This window comes from Zonotrichia albicollis, chromosome 7 (assembly GCF_047830755.1).
Source record: "Zonotrichia albicollis isolate bZonAlb1 chromosome 7, bZonAlb1.hap1, whole genome shotgun sequence".
In the NCBI taxonomy this organism is placed as follows: Eukaryota; Metazoa; Chordata; class Aves; order Passeriformes; family Passerellidae; genus Zonotrichia; species Zonotrichia albicollis.
This window is the reverse complement of record NC_133825.1, coordinates 18,295,484-18,316,778: the sequence shown is the minus strand read 5'-3', so window position 1 is coordinate 18,316,778 and position 21,295 is coordinate 18,295,484. Positions and strand designations below refer to the sequence as shown.

At 56.4% G+C, this 21,295-nt stretch overlaps 1 protein-coding gene across 2 annotated transcripts; it reads right to left on the bottom strand.

Annotated features, from left to right (window-relative positions):
- Nucleotides 1–3,321: 3,321 nt before the first annotated feature.
- Nucleotides 3,322–20,090, bottom strand: LOC141729659 (uncharacterized). 2 transcript variants are annotated; one of them, XM_074544493.1, is made up of 8 exons: nt 19,453–20,090; nt 18,295–19,348; nt 17,153–17,362; nt 15,067–15,462; nt 14,589–14,687; nt 14,305–14,486; nt 4,187–4,287; nt 3,322–4,096 (listed from the first exon to the last, which is right to left on the bottom strand). In XM_074544493.1, the coding sequence occupies exons 2-8, from the start codon at nt 18,611–18,613 to the stop codon at nt 3,982–3,984; spliced, it is 1,422 nt and encodes a 473-aa protein (XP_074400594.1). In that variant the 5' UTR covers nt 18,614–19,348; nt 19,453–20,090; the 3' UTR covers nt 3,322–3,981. The 2 variants fall into 2 exon arrangements, with proteins under 2 accessions (XP_074400594.1, XP_074400593.1); XM_074544492.1 differs by lacking the exons at nt 3,322–4,096; nt 4,187–4,287 and adding exons at nt 10,819–13,914; nt 14,005–14,105 and having other exon boundaries at nt 19,453–20,088.
- Between the last annotated feature and the right edge of the window lie 1,205 nt (nt 20,091–21,295).

Below are 21,295 nucleotides of genomic sequence, written 5' to 3'. Positions count from 1 at the left end.
AAGAGAAATGAGGCAATGTGAAAACCTGGATTTTTGGGGATGTAGAAGATACTGAGATTCAGTCTTTTAATAGAAAGCATGAATCAATATGATCAAAAAGAGAAAATGGGAGAAATTGTGCTGAATGGATATTACTCATGCTAACATTTGTAACTATATTGATATTATAAAAATATTTGTTAAAAAGTAATAGAGGAAAAGGATATGTAATTAGTGTCATGAAACAGACGTTCTCAGATGTTCATGGAAAAATAGGATAGAGGATGAAGTATTGAGATAAGCAATATCCTAAAACAGAATCAGCCTTGTGATGATCAGAGTTAGGAAAACTCCCAAAGCAAAATTTGCCTTAGGATGAACAAAGTTGGGACAACTCCCAAAGCAGAATTGGCCTTGTGATGTACAAAACTGGGATGATACCAGGTTTCCACCTATGAAATAATAAGGGTTATTTTTGGCATATAATGCTGGCTTCTATAACACAAGACTTGGGGCACGTGTGCAGCCTGTGGGGGTGTTCAAAGGACAGTGAGGATGAAGAGGTGCCTTCATCAGAAACGATCCCCAAAAAGCCAAAAGACCCCTTAGCAACAGGTGGAGCATGCACTGTGCAGTGCAGTGACACAGATTTCAATAATAGAAAACAGGAAGGGATTTACAAGAAAATATTGATGAATGTGTGTTAGCATACAGTATATAAGTTGTGTTTGGATCCTTTTGCCTTTTGTACATGAGGCAGGGCGAGAAAAACCCTCCCTATACCAAATCAATCGGTTTTGCTTATGCTTTATCCAAATCATTGCCAAATTATTTTGTATCTGCTTGATTATATTTGATTGTATAATTTTATATAAAATTACTGTTCAATTAAAATTGGAGCTAAATTCTAATTTTGTGTTTATTAAATTAGACATATAGGGACCTCATTCATAACAGTGTAGTCACTTTTGTTTCATTCTCTGTGAGAGGACACAAAGTTGGCAAAGCTTTGGTTAGATTCTGCTCCTCCCTCCTCTCCCAGTCTTACAGTGCCCTGTGTAGTGGTTTTGGTGCTGATCAATCACTAGTGCACTCATTTATTGCTGATCAATCACTAGTGCACTCATTTCCTGCTGCTGTGAGATAGGGTTAGGACAAAGTTAAAGCAGGCTTAAAACTTTAAAACGGTATAAAGAAAATTTTATTAATACTAACTAAAAGAAAAAAAGTGGCAAGAATTAAAGCAAACCTTTTACAACACTTCTAAAACTCCTCCTCCTCCCACAACTTTTTCTTTTACACTGACAATGTAAAGAAACAAAACCAAAAATTTCCACTTATTTTACTACCTTTAAAATAGTCTTTCTTCAGTTCATTTAGGGAGAGAAGTCCCTCTTGTTAATGTTATGGAGACATCTCCATGAGAGGAAAGAATTTTCTCCTGGTTCCTAATTTGGTCACAAATCGCAGCTTCCCCGGAGAAATTTATCATGAAGTTTCTGTCATTTTCTACATCCTTCCTACAGATCACTGGGCTCTCTCAGGGTCCAGAAGTCACTTTTCATTTTGGATGGATGGCCTGAAGGCACCCAGGGGCTGCAGGCTGGGACTGCTTCAGAAATCCTTTTGGCTTGGAAGGATCCTTCTACCTGAGAGCTGAATGGGCTGTGCCAACCCCAGAGTGAGAGGGACTCAGGGCAACAGAATTAAAGGCTGGTGAGAGAACCCAAAGAATAGACTGTAATATCCAGAACAGCTGAGAGAGCACCAAAGACTGAAGATGTCTGAAAAGTGAGTCAGGCTTCCAGCCAGCCTGAAGACTGTTTAACTAACACTTCAGGCAGGGAGTTTGAACTTTATCATTTGTTGATGTAATTGTCCTGTTTTAATAGATGAAAATCACAAGCATTTGTTGAGGGGAAGTACACAGGGAACCATCAGAGGTGTTGGGGCAGTTCCCCTAAGGAGCAACAAGTAGAGTGAAACAAGAAATAGAGGGCAAGACCAAGTTGGCCCCTGTGTTCACGACCAAGAAGATTCCATAGCCCTGCTGTGGGCAGCAATCCCATAGGCATGGCAAGGTGGGGGCAAGAAAAGCACCCCAGAGCTCTGTCACTGCTCAGCAGTCTCTTAATACAACAGGAACCAGAAGGCAAGACTAAGTTGGGCTCTGTACTCACCACTAAGATCCACCTGCTGTGAGTAGGAACCCCATGGGCACGGTAGATGGGGGTAAAAAAGGCACATCAGACGTTAGTGATCCCATTTTGTCCATTCCAAATAGGTGTGGCAAAGAAAAGCTGAGATTTTTTTCCTTCTATTCCCACTCTCCTTGCCCACATCAACAGATACTAGTATAAGTCATTAATTTTTATTTCTTGTGAAGAGTTGATTATCTGGATTGAAAATGAGAGTTAATTGTTTGAGCCAAAAGCTCATAGGAATGGAAAAGTGTGGTTTGTTATAGATGAATGGTGTAGGTGTTGCCTCTCAGAATTAAGAGACGGATATTATGTGTATGTTTGGAGCAGTTTTGTGGATGAATAGTGCTGCTACTGCAATATATCCCCCCCTATTCCCCTTTCCCTCCCCCTTGCAGCAGCCTCAGTTCCCAGGGCATTTGGGGAGGGCCGGCTCATTGCCAGGAGGGGCCACAGGACAACACCTGAGCTCCAGTCAAGGTGTGAGGAAGTGATCTCCACCTGTGGAGAGCAGAGAAGGAGCTGACTGACAAAACTCTGGGAGGGGCTGAGGGTATAAAAGGCAGAGCATCCATTCTGTAAACAAGCACATGGCTGACAGTGACAGAGATCCCCAGTGCTGTAATTTTTCCTTATTCAGTCTATTGTTGCATATTTTGTTAAGGTTTAATAAACCTCTAACATTTTAAAAGTGATGGTCCTTCATCTCATCTTCCAAGGACAGTCCAGAAGTGTCACCTTCAGGCCAGTTTGTGATGATTTCCAGGAACCCAGGGTGATTTGTACTTCCCAAATAAGCTTGTTGTACAACGTAATAGATTATAAATATAGGTATTGGCTTTCGCATTTATGTACTACCTTTGGTTTTGCAAGCTATTACTGATCACAAAAACCCTGAAATAGTACAATTTGTAATTACTGCATTTGATATAGTATAATCTGTCAGTTTATGTATGCACCCTATAGCTTCAATAAATAGAAGTGTCACAGATACTAGCTTAGCCATAGCACAATAGAGACTGGGATATCTTGGAATGATTGTTTCATGTATCTAACTCAGAAAATGGTGTCAAATACTTAAGTGATTTTCCACATTCAAGGACTTCCTTATCAGAAAGACAAGATAACAGAAACAAGAGCATGAAAAAAAAAAGGCTTTATTGATCCTCATTATCAGGGAGTGAAAATACAAAAAGATAGAATCACAAGAAACAATGAAATATAACAGCTTAAGGTACAAGATGGCCTGAAACAGTTAAAAAAACCTAAATCAGCAAGAAAATTCAAAATTATGGTACAACTCTTAAAAGCTGTTAAAAATTTACATATATTACATATATTATATATATTACATATATATAATTTATTAATATATTTTATATTTTAAATCTTAAATATTAGAGCTACATGCACTCTTATAAATGTACATGTAGCTCTAATATGTAACAGCATATAGAAAGCGTAGGTTGAGTTAACCCTGTGCAAGCATAAAAGCAGGACTTAAAAGCAGGACTTAAACCCATAATAAACTTTTATAAAAAGTGTAAATAGTGAGCCGTATTTCCCACACATAATGAGGGCAAAGCACTCACTGCAGGCAGCATCGGTGCCAGGATGGATTGCAGAGACTTTTCCTTTGCAGCCCCAGCCCAGCGCTGGCACTGGGGATGAAGAGGCACTGAGGTGACCCTGAGAGGAAGTGCAAGGCACAGGGCGCAGCTGAGGAAGGACAGCGCTGTGCTGGGCTCAGAGGTGAAGCTGGCACTGCCCAGCGTGGAGAAGGTCCTTTGTGCAGCCCCAGTTACAGGGGAGCGTGGGCCTTGCTGCAGAGATACGGCCGCTCGTTGGAGCAGTTGTCACTCCTCAATCTCCTCTCATCCAGGTACGCACACTCGGAATTGCCAGAGACAGGAACCCTGCAGGGAGAAGCAGAGACAGCGCTGGCTGCCAGGGGAAGCCCTTGTGCCCCTGTGCCCCCAGGCCCTGCCCGGCTCCCCGGCACTCACCGGGAGCTGTAGCTGCTGCCGTCCCCCCACTGCAGGCGCTCGCCCCGTCTGCGCAGCCCGAGCCAGTAATCGACGTTCCCAGAGAGGCGGGAGAGCAAATCCTGCCCGGGAGAGAGGAGTGGGAGCTGCCCCGGCCCCTCGGGGGGACACGTGCCCGGGGCTGCCCCCGCACGCCGGGGCTCCTTCCCTGCAAGGCCCCGGCCCAGGGCTGCAGCCCCGGCCCTACGAGCACCGAGCCCGGCCCAGCAGCGCCCCCAGGCTGCCCTCAGCCACCCCACACCGCCCGCAGCCCCTCACTCACCATGGCCTCCTCATCCTTGGCAATGGCCAGGGAGGCCCCGAGCTCGGAGCACCGTTCCTGACCCTGATCCCACGTGCTGAAATCCCGTGAGAAGCCGTAGCAGACACCCTTGTACCCAACCCAGCCATGGGGACAGCCCAGAACCAACAGCGGAGTCGCCGGTGTGACTGGAACCTGTGGTGCTGCAATGGGAAGAGGAGAAGCTCTGAGGATTCCCCTGTGCAGGGAGCAGGGAGCCCGCTCTGCCCCGAGGGGCTGGGCCCAGGCTGCTGCCCCTCCCTTACCTGCCAGCACAGCCAAGGCCACCCCCAAAGCCAGCACCAGCACCAGGAGCAGCAGAATCAGCACCGCCGTGCCCACGGGATGGCACCTGAACCGTTCACCTGGAGCAGGAAAGAGCTGCTGGCTGCCAGAAGCAGAGCCGGCCCTGCAATCTGCTCAGCCCATGGCCAGGGAGCAGAGCAGGGAGCCCTGAGGCAGTGTGGGCCTCCCTCAGCTGGCAGCCAGAGAGCCAAGAGCCTGGCCACAGGCAGGGACACAGCTGTGGCCACAGGCAGGGACACAGCTGTGGGCACAGGCTGCAGCAGGAGAACTGCACAGCCTTGGGGGCAGCTGGGGCCCTTGCATCCAGCCACGGATGGGGCCCAGCAGAGCACGAGGCCTCTTCCAGACATCGGGAAACAGCCACACACCTGCCAGCCCTGGCCTTGGGAGGGGACACAGGCCCCTGCCTAGAGGCCACAGGGGTGGCCCTGTACTCACCCAGGAATCTCTTGAGGTTCCTTTTGTGTTCATTGCCTGTTGCTGCTGTGCCCTGGGGAGCCAGGGGCTCCCTCACACTCCCATCACTGATGCAGAATCCATTCTCCACATCTGCACTCGCTGCACGCTCACAAGTGGCATCCCCCTGCTTATGCCAAGAGGCTTCTTGGGCCCCAGGCAAGTGTGGAAGCGTGGCTGCTGGTCCCTCCTGGAGATGCAGGAGCTTCATCATGAATGCTGGCAGATCCTTAGGGAGCTCGGCCTTGGGAACAGCTTTCCAGCCGCGCTGATGGCACCCTGAAAGGGACACGAGGAGAGGTCGCTGCTGGTGCCGGCCGTGCGGGGGCTCAGGAGGGCGGTGGCAGCTGTGGCTGCGCTGTCGCCGCTGCCCAGAGGTGCGGCAGCAGGTGCGGAGACAAGCGCAGCCTCCGGCATCTCTGCGGCGGCCGCAGCCGCGGCCCCTGTGGCTCTGCAGCCGCTGCAGCCCAGCTCCGTGCCGGGCCGGGCGCTGAGAGCGCCTGCGAGCTGCCGGCTGCTGCTGGCCCGGGGCAGCTGCGGCTCGGAGTCCGCCTGCCGAGGGGCAAGAAGCAGCAGCCCCGGGCTGCTCACCATTGTGCCCCGCATGATTCCCTGCCCCGGCGCCTCGGAGCCCGGGCACACCGAGCGCCGGCACGGCCGCTGCGGCTCCCTGCCTGGGCACATGGAGCGGCTCCCGGCACAGAGCGCAGCGCCGAGAAACCTCGGCCCCGGAGCAGACTGCATGCGCCGCTTTGTGCCCGCACTCGGCGCCTGCAGCGCTTTGGGCTCTGAGGCACTGGGTTCAAGTTCATGCCGTGCCAGCCCCGAGCCGGGCACGGACACCTCCCGCCCGAGCAGCGGCCACGAGCCCGGTGCCGCACGGGCGGGAAGGGTCCCGGGCACGGAGCAGCCGCCTCCGTCCTAGCGAGAGCAGCCGGGATGAGCCATCGCTGCCGCGGCAGCGGCTCGTCCCCGGCGATCTCAGCGCAGGGGGCACACGGGGGAAGCCGGCACAAGGAACTCGCCAGAGCCTCCCTGCCCCTCACCGGGGCCCCCTCTGCCCGCAGCAAGCCCCGAGATCGGGCACAACCGACAGCGAGTCCCCCCTGAGCTGAAGCTGCATCGGAGCTGCTCCAACAACTGGCCACTGCCTCTGCTCTCCGGGCACTCGAGCTGGTGCCACTGGGTGCCGAGGGCCCTGTGGCAGCGCTTTCGGCCCTTTTGACCAATGGAGAGTGCGGGGAAGCAGCGAGGGCGGTTTACGAGACGTGGTCAGAGAGCGGAGAGCGGGGGACAGGGGGAGGGGGGAAAGGGCTGGCATGTCATGGAAATCAACGATGCAATTTAGATTTCCCGCACCAAAGTGACTCCGGAGCCATATTGGGAGCCAGAGTCAGGGCTCTGGCTCCCAATATGGCTCGGGAGGGGCATATTCAGAAGCAGAAGCCACACGAGAAGAGCACCCAGGTTACTCCTGTCCTGCAAAAACCTTGCTAAGAAAAAGGGCCCCATGCTGTTGCCGCTGGTCGAGAACGAGAGCCCCAGCAAATCCGCTTCTGGGGCTCTCATAAGTGAATTACGGCAGGAATTTTTGCAGTGAGTCTAGGCAGGTGCCCGGTACCAGCTCCGAGCCGGGCTCCGGGTGCCGCAACCGCTGTGGAATGACCCGAACGCGGCGCCGGCACCCCTTCCCATGCCGGCCAGACACAGCGGGCACTCGGTCGGGTGCCGCCGTGCGCTCACACTCCGCGGGCACTCGGGCTGGTGCAAAAATCTTGCTAAGGAAAAGAGCCCCTCTCTGTTAAAGCTGGTCGAGAACCGTAGCCCCTTGGAAGCCCCTTCTGGGCTTCTTAGCAGTGAATTACGGCAGGCATTTTTGGAATGAGCCTGGCCAGGTGCCCGGTACCAGCAATTCCCGCGAGTTCCTTGTGCCGGCTTCCCCCATGTCCCCCCCGCCCCTCACCAGGAGCCCCAGGAAATCCGCTTCTGGGGCTCTCATAAGTGAATTACGGCAGGAATTTCTGCAGTGAGCCTGGCCAGATGGCCGGTGCCAGCCCCGAGCCGGGCTCCGGGTGCCGCCGCCGCTGTGGAATGACCCGAACGCGGCGCCGGCCGCCCTTCCCATCCCGGCCAGACACAGCGGGCACTCGGGCTGGTGCCGCCGTGTGCTCACACCCCGCGGGCACTCGGGCTGGTGCAAAAACCTTGCTAAGGAAAAGGGCCCCACTCTGTTGAAGCTGGTCGAGAACCGTAGCCCCTTGGAAGCCCCTTCTGGGGTTCTTAACAATGAATTACGGCAGGCATTTTTGGAGTGAGCCTGGCCAGGTGCCCGGTACCAGCAAAACCGCTGTGTCTCTCCTCTTTCCCCCCGGCCCGGCCGCCCCACGGCGGCCCCTCACCCAGCCAGAGAGATGCCGGCTGCTGCTGGCCCGGGGCAGCTGCGGCTCGGAGTCCGCCTGCCGAGGCGCAAGAAGCAGCAGCCCCGGGCTGCTCACCATTGTGCCCCGCATGATTCGCTGCCCCGGCGCCTCGGAGCCCGGGCACACCGAGCGCCGGCACATCCGCTCTGGGTCTCTGCCTGTGAACGGGTGAAGCCGGCACAAGGAACTCACCAGAAACCCCCGGCCCTCAGCCCGGCCCCCTCCGCCCGCAGCGAGCCCCGAGCTGAGGCAGCACCGACCGCGGTCCCACCTGGGCTGGAGCCGCCTCCGGGCTCCGCCGCCGCCTCTGCTCCCCGGGCACTCGAGATGGTGCCACTGGGTGCCGAGGGAGGTGTGTGAGCAGCGTTTAGCCGATTTTACAAATCAGCGTGAGGCAAAGCAGCGAGGGGCGGTGACGACAGCCGGAACTGGAACAGCAAGCTAGAGGGTAGAACAGCAGAGCAGGGCCGGGCAGGATGAGTCACGGAAATGACCCGACAGTTCTTTTGTTTCCTCAGACTCCGCGGGCACTCTGGCCGGTGCCGCCCTGCCCTCACACACCGCGGGAACTCGGGCTGGGGCAAAAACCTTGCCAAGGAAAAAGGCCCCATGCTGTTGCCGCTGGTCGAGAACGGGAGCCCCAGGAAATCCGCTTCTGGGGCTCTCGTAAGTGAATTACGGCAGGAATTTTTGCAGTGAGCCTGGCCAGGTGCCCGGTGCCAGCCCCGAGCCGGGCTCCGGGTGCCGCCACCGCTGTGGAATGACCCGAACGCGGGGCCGGCCGCCCTTCCCATGCCGGCCGGACTCCGCGGGCACTCGGGCTGGTGCCGCTCTGCGCTCACACCCCGCGGGCACTCGGGCTGGTGCAAAAACCTTGCTAAGGAAAAGGGCCCCACTCTGTTGAAGCTAGTCGAGAACCGTAGCCCCTTGGAAGCCCCTTCTGGGCTTCTTAGCAGTGAATTACGGCAGGCATTTTTGGAGTGAGCCTGGCCAGGTGCCCGGTACCAGCAATTCCCGCGAGTTCCTTGTGCCGGCTTCTCCCATGTTCCCCCCGCCCCTCACCAGGAGCCCCAGGAAATCCGCTTCTGGGGCTCTCATAAGTGAATTAGGGCAGGAATTTTTGCAGTGAGCCTGGCCAGGTGCCCGGTGCCAGCTTCGAGCCGGGCTCCGGGTGCCGCCACCGCTGTGGAATGACCCGAACGCGGGGCGGCCGCCCTTCCCATGCCGGCCGGACTCCGCGGGCACTCGGGCTGGTGCCGCTCTGCGCTCACACCCCGCGGGCACTCGGGCTGGTGCAAAAACCTTGCTAAGGAAAAGGGCCCCACTCTGTTGAAGCTAGTCGAGAACCGTAGCCCCTTGGAAGCCCCTTCTGGGCTTCTTAGCAGTGAATTACGGCAGGCATTTTTGGAGTGAGCCTGGCCAGGTGCCCGGTACCAGCAATTCCCGCGAGTTCCTTGTGCCGGCTTCCCCCATGTCCCCCTCGCCCGTCACCGCGGCCCTCCCTCCGCGAACCCTGAGCTGGGACAGCGCCGACCGCGGGTCCCACCTGGTCTGGAGCCCGCTCCGAGCTCCGCTGCTGCCGCCGCCTCGCCGGGCTCCGGGTACCGCCACCGCTGCGGATTAAAACCTGCGCTCCGCCCGCCGCCCCTCCCATTCCGGCCAGACTCCGCGGGCACTCGGGCTGGTGCCGCCCTGCGCTCACACCCCGCGGGCACTGCAGCTGGTGCCTCTGCACAGAGCCGATCTGGGAGCTGCTTTTGGCCGTTTTGACCGATGTGCGTGAAGGAAAGCAGCGAGGGGCAGCGACGAGTGAGGGAGAGGAGCAGCGAGCTGGGGGGGAAGGGCAGAGCAGGGTGTCTCATGGAAATCACCGTAGTGATTTGTTTTCTTGCACCAAAGCGACTCCCGGCGCCATATTGAGAGTCAGAGTCTGGGGCATATTCAGAACCAGGAACCACGCGATGGGAGCAGTCAGGTCACTCCTGTCCTGCAAAAACCTTGCTAAGGAAAAGGGCCCCATGCTATTGCCGCTGGTCGAGAACGGGAGCCCCAGGAAATCCGCTTCTGGGGCTCTCATAAGTGAATCACGGCAGGAATTTTTGCAGTGAGCCCGGCCAGGTGCCCGGTGCCAGCCCCGAGCCGGGCTCCGGGTGCCGCCACCGCTGTGGAATGACCCGAACGCGGCGCCGGCCGCCCTTCCCATGCCGGCCGGACTCCACGGGCACTCTGGCTGGTGCCGCTCTGCGCTCAAACTCCGCGGGCACTCGGGCCGGTGCCGCCGTGCGCTCACACTCCGCGGGCACTCTGGCTGGTGCCGCTCTGCGCTCACACTCCGCGGGCACTCGGGCCGGTGCCGCCCTGCCCTCACACCCCGCGGGCACTCGGGCTGGTGCAAAAACCTTGCTAAGGAAAAGGGCCGCTTTCTGTTGAAGCTGGTCGAGAACCGTAGCCACTTGGAAGCCCCTTCTGAGGTTCTTAACAGTGAATTACGGCAGGCATTTTTGGAGTGAGCCTGGCCAGGTGCCCGGTACCAGCAATTCCCGCGAGTTCCTTGTGCCGGCTTCCCCCATGTTCCCCCCGCCCCTCACCAGGAGCTCCAGGAAATCCGCTTCTGGGGCTCTCATAAGTGAATTAGGGCAGGAATTTTTGCAGTGAGCCTGGCCAGGTGCCCGGTGCCAGCCCCGAGCCGGGCTCCGGGTGCCGCCACCGCTGTGGAATGACCCGAACGCGGCGCCGGCCGCCTTTCCCATGCCGGCCAGACTCCGCGGGCACTCGGGCTGGTGCCGCTCTGCGCTCACACCCCGCGGGCACTCGGGCCGGTGCCGCCCTGCGCTCACACCCCGCGGGCACTCGGGCTGGTGCAAAAACCTTGCTAAGGAAAAGGGGCCCACTCTGTGGGAGCTGGGGAACATGCGCAGCCCCGCGGAAGCCGCTTCCGGGGCTCTTAACAGTGAATTACGGCAGGGATTCTTGGGCTGGGCTGGGCCAGGCCAGGTGCCCGGGGCAGCAAAAGCGCTCTGAGCCTCTGCTCTTGCCCCTGGGCAGGCAACAGAACACAGCAGGAAAGGCTCGGGGGTTGGGAAAAGGCCAGGCAGAGATCACTCACCGGTCACTGGTATAAAGGACACGACTGGGGGGAATCCTTTGAATTTATTATGACACAAATCATGGCAAGAGAACGAGCGGTAAAGCAGCAGGGTTCAGCCTCGGAACCAGGACTGTGCCCTCGGCCCCCGGCAGCCGCCCCAGGGGGATAAAGGATCCCCGGGCCGAGCAGCGGCTCTGCCCCAGCACGGGGATGTGTCCGGAGCCCCCGCTCCGGGCCGGGCTCGCAGGGCCGAGCGCGGAGCGGGCGCTGAGCTGCTCCTGGAGCTTCCAGCGCTGCTGGATCCGGCGGGCGCGGCACAGGCAGTGCCGGGGGCATCGCTCGGTGCCTGGCGGCGTTTGCCGTCCCCAGGGAGAGACTGAGCCCGGCCCGCAGCGCCAGCTCATCCTCACCCTTCTATTGCAATTGCTCCAGGGATTAAACCAAGGGGAAGCTCCCTCTTGTCGCCAGTTCAAAGCCTTGAGTCAGGGGGAGAACGGAGGTTCCCTCTCGATTTAGATCCCTAAATGATTGTGAAAAATACGGTTTCTTTTCTTAGTAAAATTTAAAAGTTTAATAAAGGACAATAGGAAACAAATATAATAAAGGAAAACTTACAGTCAGGTGGGTCTTGGCACTCAGCCAAGAGCACACACTGTTTTTGGAAACACTTTTAAAATACTATTTCTTTGCATCATCTCTTCTAGATTTAGACTTTAAAAAACTAATTTACATGTTTTTTTAAGTGTTTAGCTTTGGTCTTCTTTCGGTCTGCCTTTTCTGAGCAGAAAAGCAGGTTGTGCTTTTAGTCTATTCTTATCTTTATTTTTTAGTTATTGGGCTTTTTACAGGCAATGAGTGCTGATAGTTGAAATATTAGTTAACAGGTCTTCATCATGTGTTTTTTGGACATTATCCCAAGCAAGCAGGCATTTCAACACAAGCATATTTGTATCAGCTACTTTTAGGTTTTAGTTAAAAACAGAAATTAAAATTATATTTCTATAGCAAAGTTATTTTAACACTACACATATAGAATGCATTTTAATATTTGCAAAAAGCCAATACTATCATATATATCTATAACATGATGCAAAAGGAAAGTCTCCCCTCAGTTTAATCCCGAGTCAAAAGTGAATCAAGAGGGGTTTTCCTTAATTTAGCCCCCTAAAATGAGGGGAAATGCAGTTTTCCTTTTCAATTTCCCTCAACAAAGACCATTCTGGGGGCTTTAGGACATCTTTTATCTGTGAAGGTCCCTTCAAATAGAGGGTCCCCCTCGATGGAACTCTTACAGTGGCAGATCAAGAGGTTCCTCTCAAGGGAATACATTTGTGGTAGTATGGTTTTGATTTGTGGTAAAAGTATTGTACAGTTTGAGTTTAACTGGGTCTCAGAGGGAGGGTGAACACAGAAGTATTATTTATAGTTGGAAATTGGTTTTGAACTAAAGATAGTAAACTTTGTAGATTTTGTTCTGAAATATCATAGGAATTAGATTAGAGCGTTAAGGCATTTATCAATGTCTTTGGGTTGCTTGGATATTATGTGCTGGAATATGTTTTTTAAAAACTTTCTTGATGTTATGAAATAGGAAATAATATTGGTTTCTGTTTGAGTTGACCCTCTGTTAGTAAGGTCAGTGGAAGTTTTGAGTGTTTTTTGTAAACTAATTCTTTCAGATCTTATTTCTTTGTAGTAGCAATGAACAAACAATATTTTGAGGGTTTTAACTGCTTGAAAGACAGCTGAGTTATTGTTTTCTTTAGAATGGATGTACTGTCTTGTTGGTTTTTTAGTTTCTATAGAGACGGGGTAACTCAAAAGTCTATTAAAAGATTTTATTATATTATCAGTCTCAAAAAAGAATGAAACATAAGAACCATAAGCCTCAACGTTGTCCTTATAAAAGCTATTTCCTAATTGCAGTACCTTATCAATGTTTTTCAAGCTATTTTATTTACCACAAAATACTGCTAATACTTCTAACACAAATCACCTGGATTTGTACCTCACATACTCCTATTTACAATGCATCTATCAGAGCTCTAAATCTCTAAAATATCTACTCTTTCTGTAAAGCATCTTTTATATATATATATATCTACACTCTGATATACATTTTATATTTTAAAACTTACTTCTAATTCAATCTCTCAACAATAAAATCCTTATTCCATAGCTTTTTTAAGTCAACACACCTGATCTCAATATTTGCATACAGATATACAAGACCGTGTGATCAATTTTTACAGATTCTGTACAAATCCGTTCCTCGCAGCCCCGGAGCAGCCAAAGCTCGGAGCAGCGCCCGAGGGGCAGCGGGGACGCGGCAGCGGCAGCCGGGTGTGAGCAGGGCAGGGAGAGGCGAGCTCAGGATCCCGGGCACCCGAGCAGGGGGGACAGGGCCCTGCGGCACTGAGGGCTGACACTGAGGGGCCGTGCAGGGGCTGCTCTCACCAGCACAGGCTCAGCCCACAGCCCCACAGCAGGAGAAGCAGCTCTGGGCTGGGTTGTGGCGGTGGCAGCGAAGTCCCTTCCCTATGCAGCAGCTCGGACTATCGACCTCTGAACGCGACAGACAAAGAGCCAGCAGGTGACAGACAGACAGACAGACAGACAGAAAGACCCTTCTTCACAGTCAGGCGCCTGACGCCAAAAGTGGAATTCCGGCTCAGCACGTGGCAGCAGTTCTTCCTCCTCTTCCACAGACAGTCCAATAGGGCCACGTTCCGGCCACTTTGTGATGATTTCCCGGAGCCGAGGGAGATCTGGATTTCCCATTGGAGCTTCTTGTGTCATGAGGGCAATTCACTCACTGCAGGCAGCATCGGTGCCAGGATGGATTGCAGAGACTTTTCCTTTGCAGCCCCAGCCCAGCGCTGGCACTGGGGATGGAGAGGCACTGAGGTGACCCTGAGAGAAGTGCAAGGCACAGGGCGCAGCTGAGGAAGGACAGCGCTGTGCTGGGCTCAGAGGTGAAGCTGGCAATGCCCAGTGTGGAGAAGGTCCTTTGTGCAGCCCCTGTTACTGGGGAGCTTGGGCCTTGCTGCAGAGATACGGACGCCCATTGGAGCAGTTGTCACTCTTGAATCTCTCGTCAGCCAGGTACGCACACTCGGAATTGCCAAAGACAGGAACCCTGCAGGGAGGAGCAGAGGCAGCGCTGGCTGCCAGGGGAAGCCCTTGTGCCCCTGTGCCCCCAGGCCCTGCCCGGCTCCCCGGCACTCACCGGGAGCTGTAGCTGCTGCCGTCCCCCCAGTGCAGGCGCTCGCCCCGTCTGCGCAGCCCGAGCCAGTAATCGACGTTCCCATGGAGGCGGAAGAGCAAATCCTGCCCGGGAGAGAGGAGTGGGAGCTGCCCCGGCCCCTCGGGGGGACACGTGCCCGGGGCTGCCCCCGCACGCCGGGGCTCCTTCCCTGCAAGGCCCCGGCCCAGGGCTGCAGCCCCGGCCCTACGAGCACTGAGCCCGGCCCAGGAGCCCCCCAGGCTGCCCTCAGCCACCCCACACCGCCCGCAGCCCCTCACTCACCATGGCCTCCTCATCCTTGGCAATGGCCAGGGAGGCATTGAGCTCGGAGCACCGTTCCTGACCCTGATCCCACGTGCTGTAATCCAGTGAGAAGTAGTAGCAGACACCCTTGTACCCAACCCAGCCAGGGGGACAGCACAGAAGTGACAGCGGAGTCGCAGGTGTGACTGGAACCTGTGGTGCTGCAGGGGGAAGAGGAGAAGCTCTGAGGATTCCCCTGTGCAGGGAGCAGGGAGCCCGCTCTGCCCCGAGGGGCTGGGCCCACACTGCTGCCCCTCCCTTACCTGCCAGCACAGCCAAGGCCGCCCCCAAAGCCAGCACCGGCACCAGGAGCAGCAGAATCAGCACCGCCGTGCCCACGGGTTGGGACCTGAACCATTCACCTGGAGCAGGAAAGAGCTGCTGGCTGCCAGAAGCAGAGCTGGCCCTGCAATCTGCTCAGCCCATGGCCAGGGAGCAGAGCAGGGAGCCCTGAGGCAGTGTGGGCCTCCCTCAGCTGGCAGCCAGAGAGCCAAGAGCCTGGCCACAGGCAGGGACACAGCTGTGGCCACAGGCAGGGACACAGCTGTGGGCACAGGCTGCAGCAGGAGAACTGCACAGCCTTGGGGGCAGCTGGGGCTCTTGCTTCCAGCCATGGATGGGGCCCAGCAGAGCACGAGGCCTCTTCCAGACATCGGGAAACAGCCAAACACCTGCCAGCCCTGGCCTTGAGAGGGGATACGGGCCCCTGTCTGGAGGGCACAGGGGTGGCCCTGTACTCACCCAGGAATCTTCTGAGGTTCATTTTGTACTCATTGTCGGCTGCTGCTGATGTGCCCTGGGGAGCCACGGGCTGCCTCACACTCCCATCCCTGATGCAGAATCCATTCTCCACACCTGCACTCACTGCACGCTCACAAGTGGAATCCCCCTGCTTATGCCAAGAGGCTTCTTGGGCCCCAGGCAAGTGTGGAACTGCGGCTGCTGGCCCCTCCTGGGGATGCAGGAGCTTTTCCCAGACGCTATGAATGGCGCAGAATTCACTCTTCTCCAGGTCACAGCCGCAATCACTCCGCATGGAACATTCAGTACCTTGGCCCTGACACATCAGGAATGCTGCTGGCAGATCCTTTGGGAGCTCGGCCTCGGGAACAGCTTTGCAGCCGCGCTGATGGCACCCTGAAAGGGACACGAAGAGAGGTCGCTGCTGGTGCCGGCCGTGCGGGGGCTCAGGAGGGCGGTGGCAGCTGTGGCTGCGCTGTCGCCGCTGCCCAGAGGTGCGGCAGCAGGTGCAGGGACAAGCGCAGCCTCCGGCAGCTCTGCGGCGGCCGCAGCCGCGGCCCCTGTGGCTCTGCAGCCGCTGCAGCCCAGCTCCGTGGCGGGCCGGGCGCTGAGAGCGCCTGCGAGCTGCCGGCTGCTGGCCCGGGGCAGCTGCGGCTCGGAGTCCGCCTGCCGAGGGGCAAGAAGCAGCAGCCCCGGGCTGCTCACCATTGTGCCCCGCATGATTCCCTGCCCCGGCGCCTCGGAGCCCGGGCACACCGAGCGCCGGCACGGCCGCTGCGGCTCCCCGCCCAGGCACACGGAGCGGCTCCCGGCACAGAGCGCAGCGCCGAGAAGCCTCGGCCCCCGGAGCAGGCTGCATGCGCCGCTTTGTGCCCGCACCCGGCGCCTGCAGCGCTTTGGGCTCTGAGGCACGTTCAAGTTCTGTTTTATTTGAATACGATTTTACTGTTGGTAAGATTAAGAACAGTTAGATCTGAGTAATTTTAAGTGTTCCCAGGATCTCTCCCAGAGCTCTCAGCAGCAAAGCCCTGGGGGCACAGCGTGCTCTGCTCTTGAAGTGGCGAGACTGGAGCTGTCAGGAGAGCAAACCCGGCTGGGAAAGCGTTCCCTGCACAGGAAGGTGTCTCCCCTCTCTGACCGCAGAGGGAGCTCAGCCTCAGCTCTTGACTCCAAACCCTTGAAGCTCCGAGCCCGACTGCCTGAAATTGGCTCGGCCCCACCGCCCAATTAACATTCTCCTCCTAGCCCTCCCCTATAACGCTATTTTCCTTAGCGCGGGCTTTTCGGGATGGTACCCTCCCCCGACCCCGCGGAGCCTTTGTGGTTCAGGCAGATCAAATGAATCCCAACTGCCACCGATTTCCTCCACCTGCTATTTCTCACCTCTTTTCCTGTATGGATTTGACAGCGCTTGGTTTCCTCCCACAGAACTGTAAAGCAAAATGCCCGCCTGCCCCATGGCCATCCCCACAGCCTTCCACAGCTCCAGCCTTGTCCCTCTTTCTTTCCCATTTACTTTGCTCCACTTTCTCCCTCCTCCTCCTCCCCCTGCCAGCTCCAGCAAAGCCATTTCACCCACTGGCACCAGTTGCCTCCTGTCCCTCGCTCCCATTTTGCCCACTCTGAGCTCCTAGAGCCGACTGCCTGCGGAGCCGGAGCTGCCGTGGGGCCGGCTAATGGTGCAGGGAATGCTGGCAGGGATTCTTGGGCCGGGCTGGGCCAGGCCAGGTGCCCGGGGCAGCAAAAGCACTCTGAGCCTCTGCTCCTGCCCCCGGCCAGGCCGCCTCATGGCGGCCCCTCACCCGACCTGCGAGCTGCCGGCTGCTGCTGGCCCGGGGCAGCTGCGGCTCGGAGTCCGCCTGCCGAGGGGCAAGAAGCAGCAGCCCCGGGCTGCTCACCATTGTGCCCCGCATGATTCCCTGCCCCGGCGCCTTGGAGCCCGGGGTCACCGAGCGCCGGCTCGCCCGCTGCAGCTCCCTTCCTGTGTGAACGGAGGAAGCCGCCATAAGGAACGCGCCAGAACGCTCCCGGCCCCCTCCGCCCGCAGCGAGCCCCGAGCTGGGGCAGCACCGACCGCGGGTCCTACCTGGGTTGGAGCCGCCGCCGCCGAGCTCCGCCGCCGCCCCGCCGGACTCCGATTGCCATCCAGCGCGGTTCCCGCCCCGGCTTGACCCAGACGGCACGGTGGCTGCCATCTGGGCCGATTTGCCCAGCAGCAATGAATGGAGGCCACTGAATGATGGCGGGCTTTGCGCCGATTGGACCAAGAAGAGAGAACACACCCATCGCGGCGCGCCTGGAGTGGGGAAAAGAGAAAACTTTCATTTGCACAGAGGGGTTTTAACCCTCATGCTCACACTTCAAGAAATTGCAGAAACCATTCCAACCTCAAGAAAGGAAAAGCTCCCTGGATATTTTTCATTTCAACAAGAGCCTAAGGAAGCCCTCAGCAGTAGGAGATTGGGATAACTGCAAGGCTGGTTTCTGGAGTAGAGGGAGCAGGGGTTGCTCCTCAAAGCCAGACCTTCACCCACAGCAGCCAGAAGGTAGAAAAACAAGGATACGACAAAGCCTTATGTGAGGAACGGGTTATCGAATGGTTTTATAAGGAAAGAACAAGGTCTGGGAAACAGGACCTGGAAGGTGAGAGAGAAGGGAAACAGGGAGGCAGATGAGCCCTCTTCAGATTCGAAAACTAAAAGGAGGAAAGAAAAGGCTGGCCCTAAATTCCAACACAGCCGGCACGGCCGCTGCGGCTCCCTGCCTGGGCACACGGAGCGGCTCCCGGCACAGAGCGCAGCGCCGAGAAGCCTCGGCCCCGGAGCAGGCTGCATGCGCCGCTTTGTGCCCGCACTCGGCGCCTGCAGCGCTTTGGGCTCTGAGGCACTGCGTTCAAGTTCATGCCGTGCCAGCCCCGAGCCGGGCACGGACACCTCCCGCCCGAGCAGCGGCCCCGAGCCCGGTGCCGCACGGGCGGGAACGGTCCCGGGCACGGAGCAGCCGCCTCCGTCCTAGCGAGAGCAGCCGGGATGAGCCATCGCTACCGCGGCAGCGGCTCCATGCCGGCCATCCGGGCAAGGAGGAGAGCGCGGGCAGCCGCTCCCTCGGCTGCCACCCCAGCGCAGGGGGCACACGGGGGAAGCCGGCACCAGGAACTCGGCAGAACCCCCCGGCCCTCAGCGCGGCCCCCTCCGCCCGCAGCGAGCCCCGAGCTGGGGCAGCACCGACCGCGGTCCCCCCTGGGCTGGAGCCGCCTCCGTGCTCTGCCGCCGCCTCGCCGGGCTCCAGGTCCCGCCCCGGAATGACGCGCGCGCGCTACCCGCCCATTCCGCCATAACTCAGAACCCGGGGCGCTGTGGGAGGGGTTGTGGCCCATTTCCCCGTCAGCGTGAGGGGAAACAGCGACGGGCGGGGCGGGAGCGGTGACTGGAGAGGCCGTGTGCAGCGGGAGAGGAACAGAAGGGCCGTGTGCACAAGGGGTGGGGGAGGACAGGGCCGTGTGCAGAGGGAGTGGGGGAGGGCCGTCAGACGCCGCTGCCCCGGGCATCGAGATTCTCCTCCAGCCCCTCCGCTATGGGGGCCTTTCCCTTCGCGCGAGTTTTCTGGGACGGCAGCACCTGCCACCCTCCCACCAGCGAAGCCTTTGTGGCAAAAGCAGGTTAAATGAATCCCAATTGTCACCGATTTCCTCCACCTGCTATTTCTCCCGTCTTTTCGTTAATGGATTTCACAGTTCTTTTGTTTCCTCCCACAGAACTGGAAAGCAAAATGCCCGCCTGCCCCATGGCCATCCCCACAGCCTTCCATCACTCCAGCCTTGTCCCTCTTTCTCCCACCTTTACTTTGCTCCACTTTCTCCCATCTCTCCCTACCAGCTCCAGCAAAGCCATTTCACCCACTGGCACCAACTGCTTCCTGTCCCTCGCTCCCATTTTGCCCACTCTGAGCTCCTGGAGCCGCCTGCCTGCGGAGCCGCAGCCGCCGTGGGGCCGGCTAATGGTGCAGGGAATGCTGGCAGGGATTCTTGGGCTGGTCTGGGCCAGGCCAGGTGCCCGGGGCCAGCAAAAGCGCTCTGAGCCTCTGCGCTCTCCCCGGCCCCTCACCCGACCTGCGAGCTGCCGGCTGCTGCTGGCCCGGGGCAGCTGCGGCTCGGAGTCCGCCTGCCGAGGGGCAAGAAGCAGCTGCCCCGGGCTGCTCACCATTGTGCCCCGCATGATTCCCTGCCCCGGCGCCTCGGAGCCCGGGCACAGCGAGCGCGGGCACGGCCGCTGCAGCTCCCTTCCTGTGTGAACGGAGGAAGCCGGCATAAGGAACTCGCCAGAACCCCCCGGCCCCCTCCGCCCGCAGCGAGCCCCGAGCTGGGGCAGCACCGACCGCGGGTCCCACCTGGGTTGGAGCCGCCGCCGAGCTCCGCCGCTCCGGTGCCGGCCAGACACAGCGGGCACGGCCGCTGCCGCCGCTCTGTTAAAGCTGATGTCGGTGTGGGAGGGATTTTAATTATTCAGCGTGCGGGAACGCAGCCACGCGCGGCCCGGGAGCGCTGTTCGGAGGCGCTGCCGCTCTCCCCGGGGTTCCCGCTGCCTTCTCCGGGATCGGTTCCTTCACCGTTCTGGCGCCTCCCGTCGCTGCCAGCCCGTATTGCTGTATCAGAACCCGAGTCCCTTTGGCCCGGCTGAGCGCAGTGCAAACCCCCTGCGGTGGCCGCAGGCGTGGGGCTGCCCCGCCTCACCCCGGGCGGGTCCCAGCTGGGCTCTCCCCGCTCGGCTTTTCCCTCGCTGCCGCCGGCGCTTTCCCCGCTCCCGGGGCTCGGCTTTGCCCGGCGGCTCCGCTTGGCCCCGGGCGAACTCACTCCCCCCGTGGCTCCCCAGCCCTGCGGCGGGGCGAACCCCCGGCATTTGCCGAAGGGTTCTGACTGCCCCTGCCTACTGAAGCCTCACGGAACGTGCGCTAGAATGCCGTAAACATGTGCTGAAATGCTTAGTTGAAGTTAATCTTGTGTTTTTCGTGAACTCTGACTTCTCCGAGAATTGTTACTGGAGAGACTCAAAGGGGTAAATCCAGTGCCTCGTTATTATTATCATGTGAAGCATAACACAATCTAATTTCTTTAACACAAATGCTGATAACATTTACCATATGCTATTACACTAAATACAATCTCGAGAAACTCCGGGTTTGTTGGACAGTTTGCCAAATTCTACAACGTTGTTTCTTTTGGTAGAATTGCACTTTAAATGGTTTTAGTAAATTTTTGGTTCCTTAAAAATTGCAGCTACCATGAGTTTTTCTCAGTGTTAAATTACATAGGGTCAAGGTATTTGACTTCTCTAATCCCTTCAGTAAATCCATCCAGCTGTTATTTCAAACATGCTTGGTTCACCTTTTCATTGTCTTTTGATTATTAATACCATCAGAATGTTATATTTTGTAGTACCTGTAACTTTTAAGGATATCGATTGTTAGTTCAGCTCTGTTTTATCGGAATATGATTTTAGTGTTGCTAAGATTAAGCAAAGTTAGATCTGAGTGATGTTGTGTTTTATTACTCTATGGAGTTAATTTTGTTAAGAGTAATTTATGTCTAGGTGGATTTCTGTCAGGGTTGAGCGTTGCTGAGTTTATACGAGGTCAAGTTTCACCCTCCTTCACTTTAAGCCATTTCATGTTCTATTCCAGTTTTAATAAAATCAGTTTTTATTGAGTATTAAAGATGTTAACTTTAAGTTGTCTTAAGTGTGCCTCTAATTCTACTGAGGTGACAATGAATTCCACTGCAATTGATTATAAGTCCTAACTTAATTGCATTTAAATATGTTTACATTGCAAGATGTGGTTATTTCCTTCTAGAGATAAGACAGATCCCACTGAAGCTGCTGTGATGAAACACTGATAAACACCTGCCTTTGGATAGAAGAAGATACAGTTTGTGGGGCTCTTGATCCTCTCACAGGTTGCACAGGTGTCAGTGCTGCACTGCCTGCCAGGATCATTGATTGTGATCTCTTCTGCTTTATCTCCCACAGATAACACAGGAGAGTGGGTGGTTGTTCTACATTACGGCTGTTATCCATTGTAAGCTGTTCAGTGTTTCATTGCAGTGGATACAGGAATGCTGGAAGAATATTGTCTCCAATTCCTGAGACAGTCACTGCTGATGTATTGGTTCCATCATGTGAATTAATTCATTTTTATAATAGGCATTATTCATAAGACACCATTACCTTATTTA

Coding starts and splice junctions, on each gene's coding strand:
- LOC141729659 (XM_074544493.1), bottom strand. CDS start 18,613: ATGCCCGGGGCAGCGGCGTCTGACGGCCCTCCCCCACTCCCTCTGCAC. Junction 15,463..17,152: donor CGGCGGCGGCTCCAACCCAG/GTAGGACCCGCG, acceptor TGTCCCTTTCAG/GGTGCCATCAGCGCGGCTGC. Junction 14,688..15,066: donor GAACCTCAGAAGATTCCTGG/GTGAGTACAGGG, acceptor TTCCTGCTCCAG/GTGAATGGTTCAGGTCCCAA.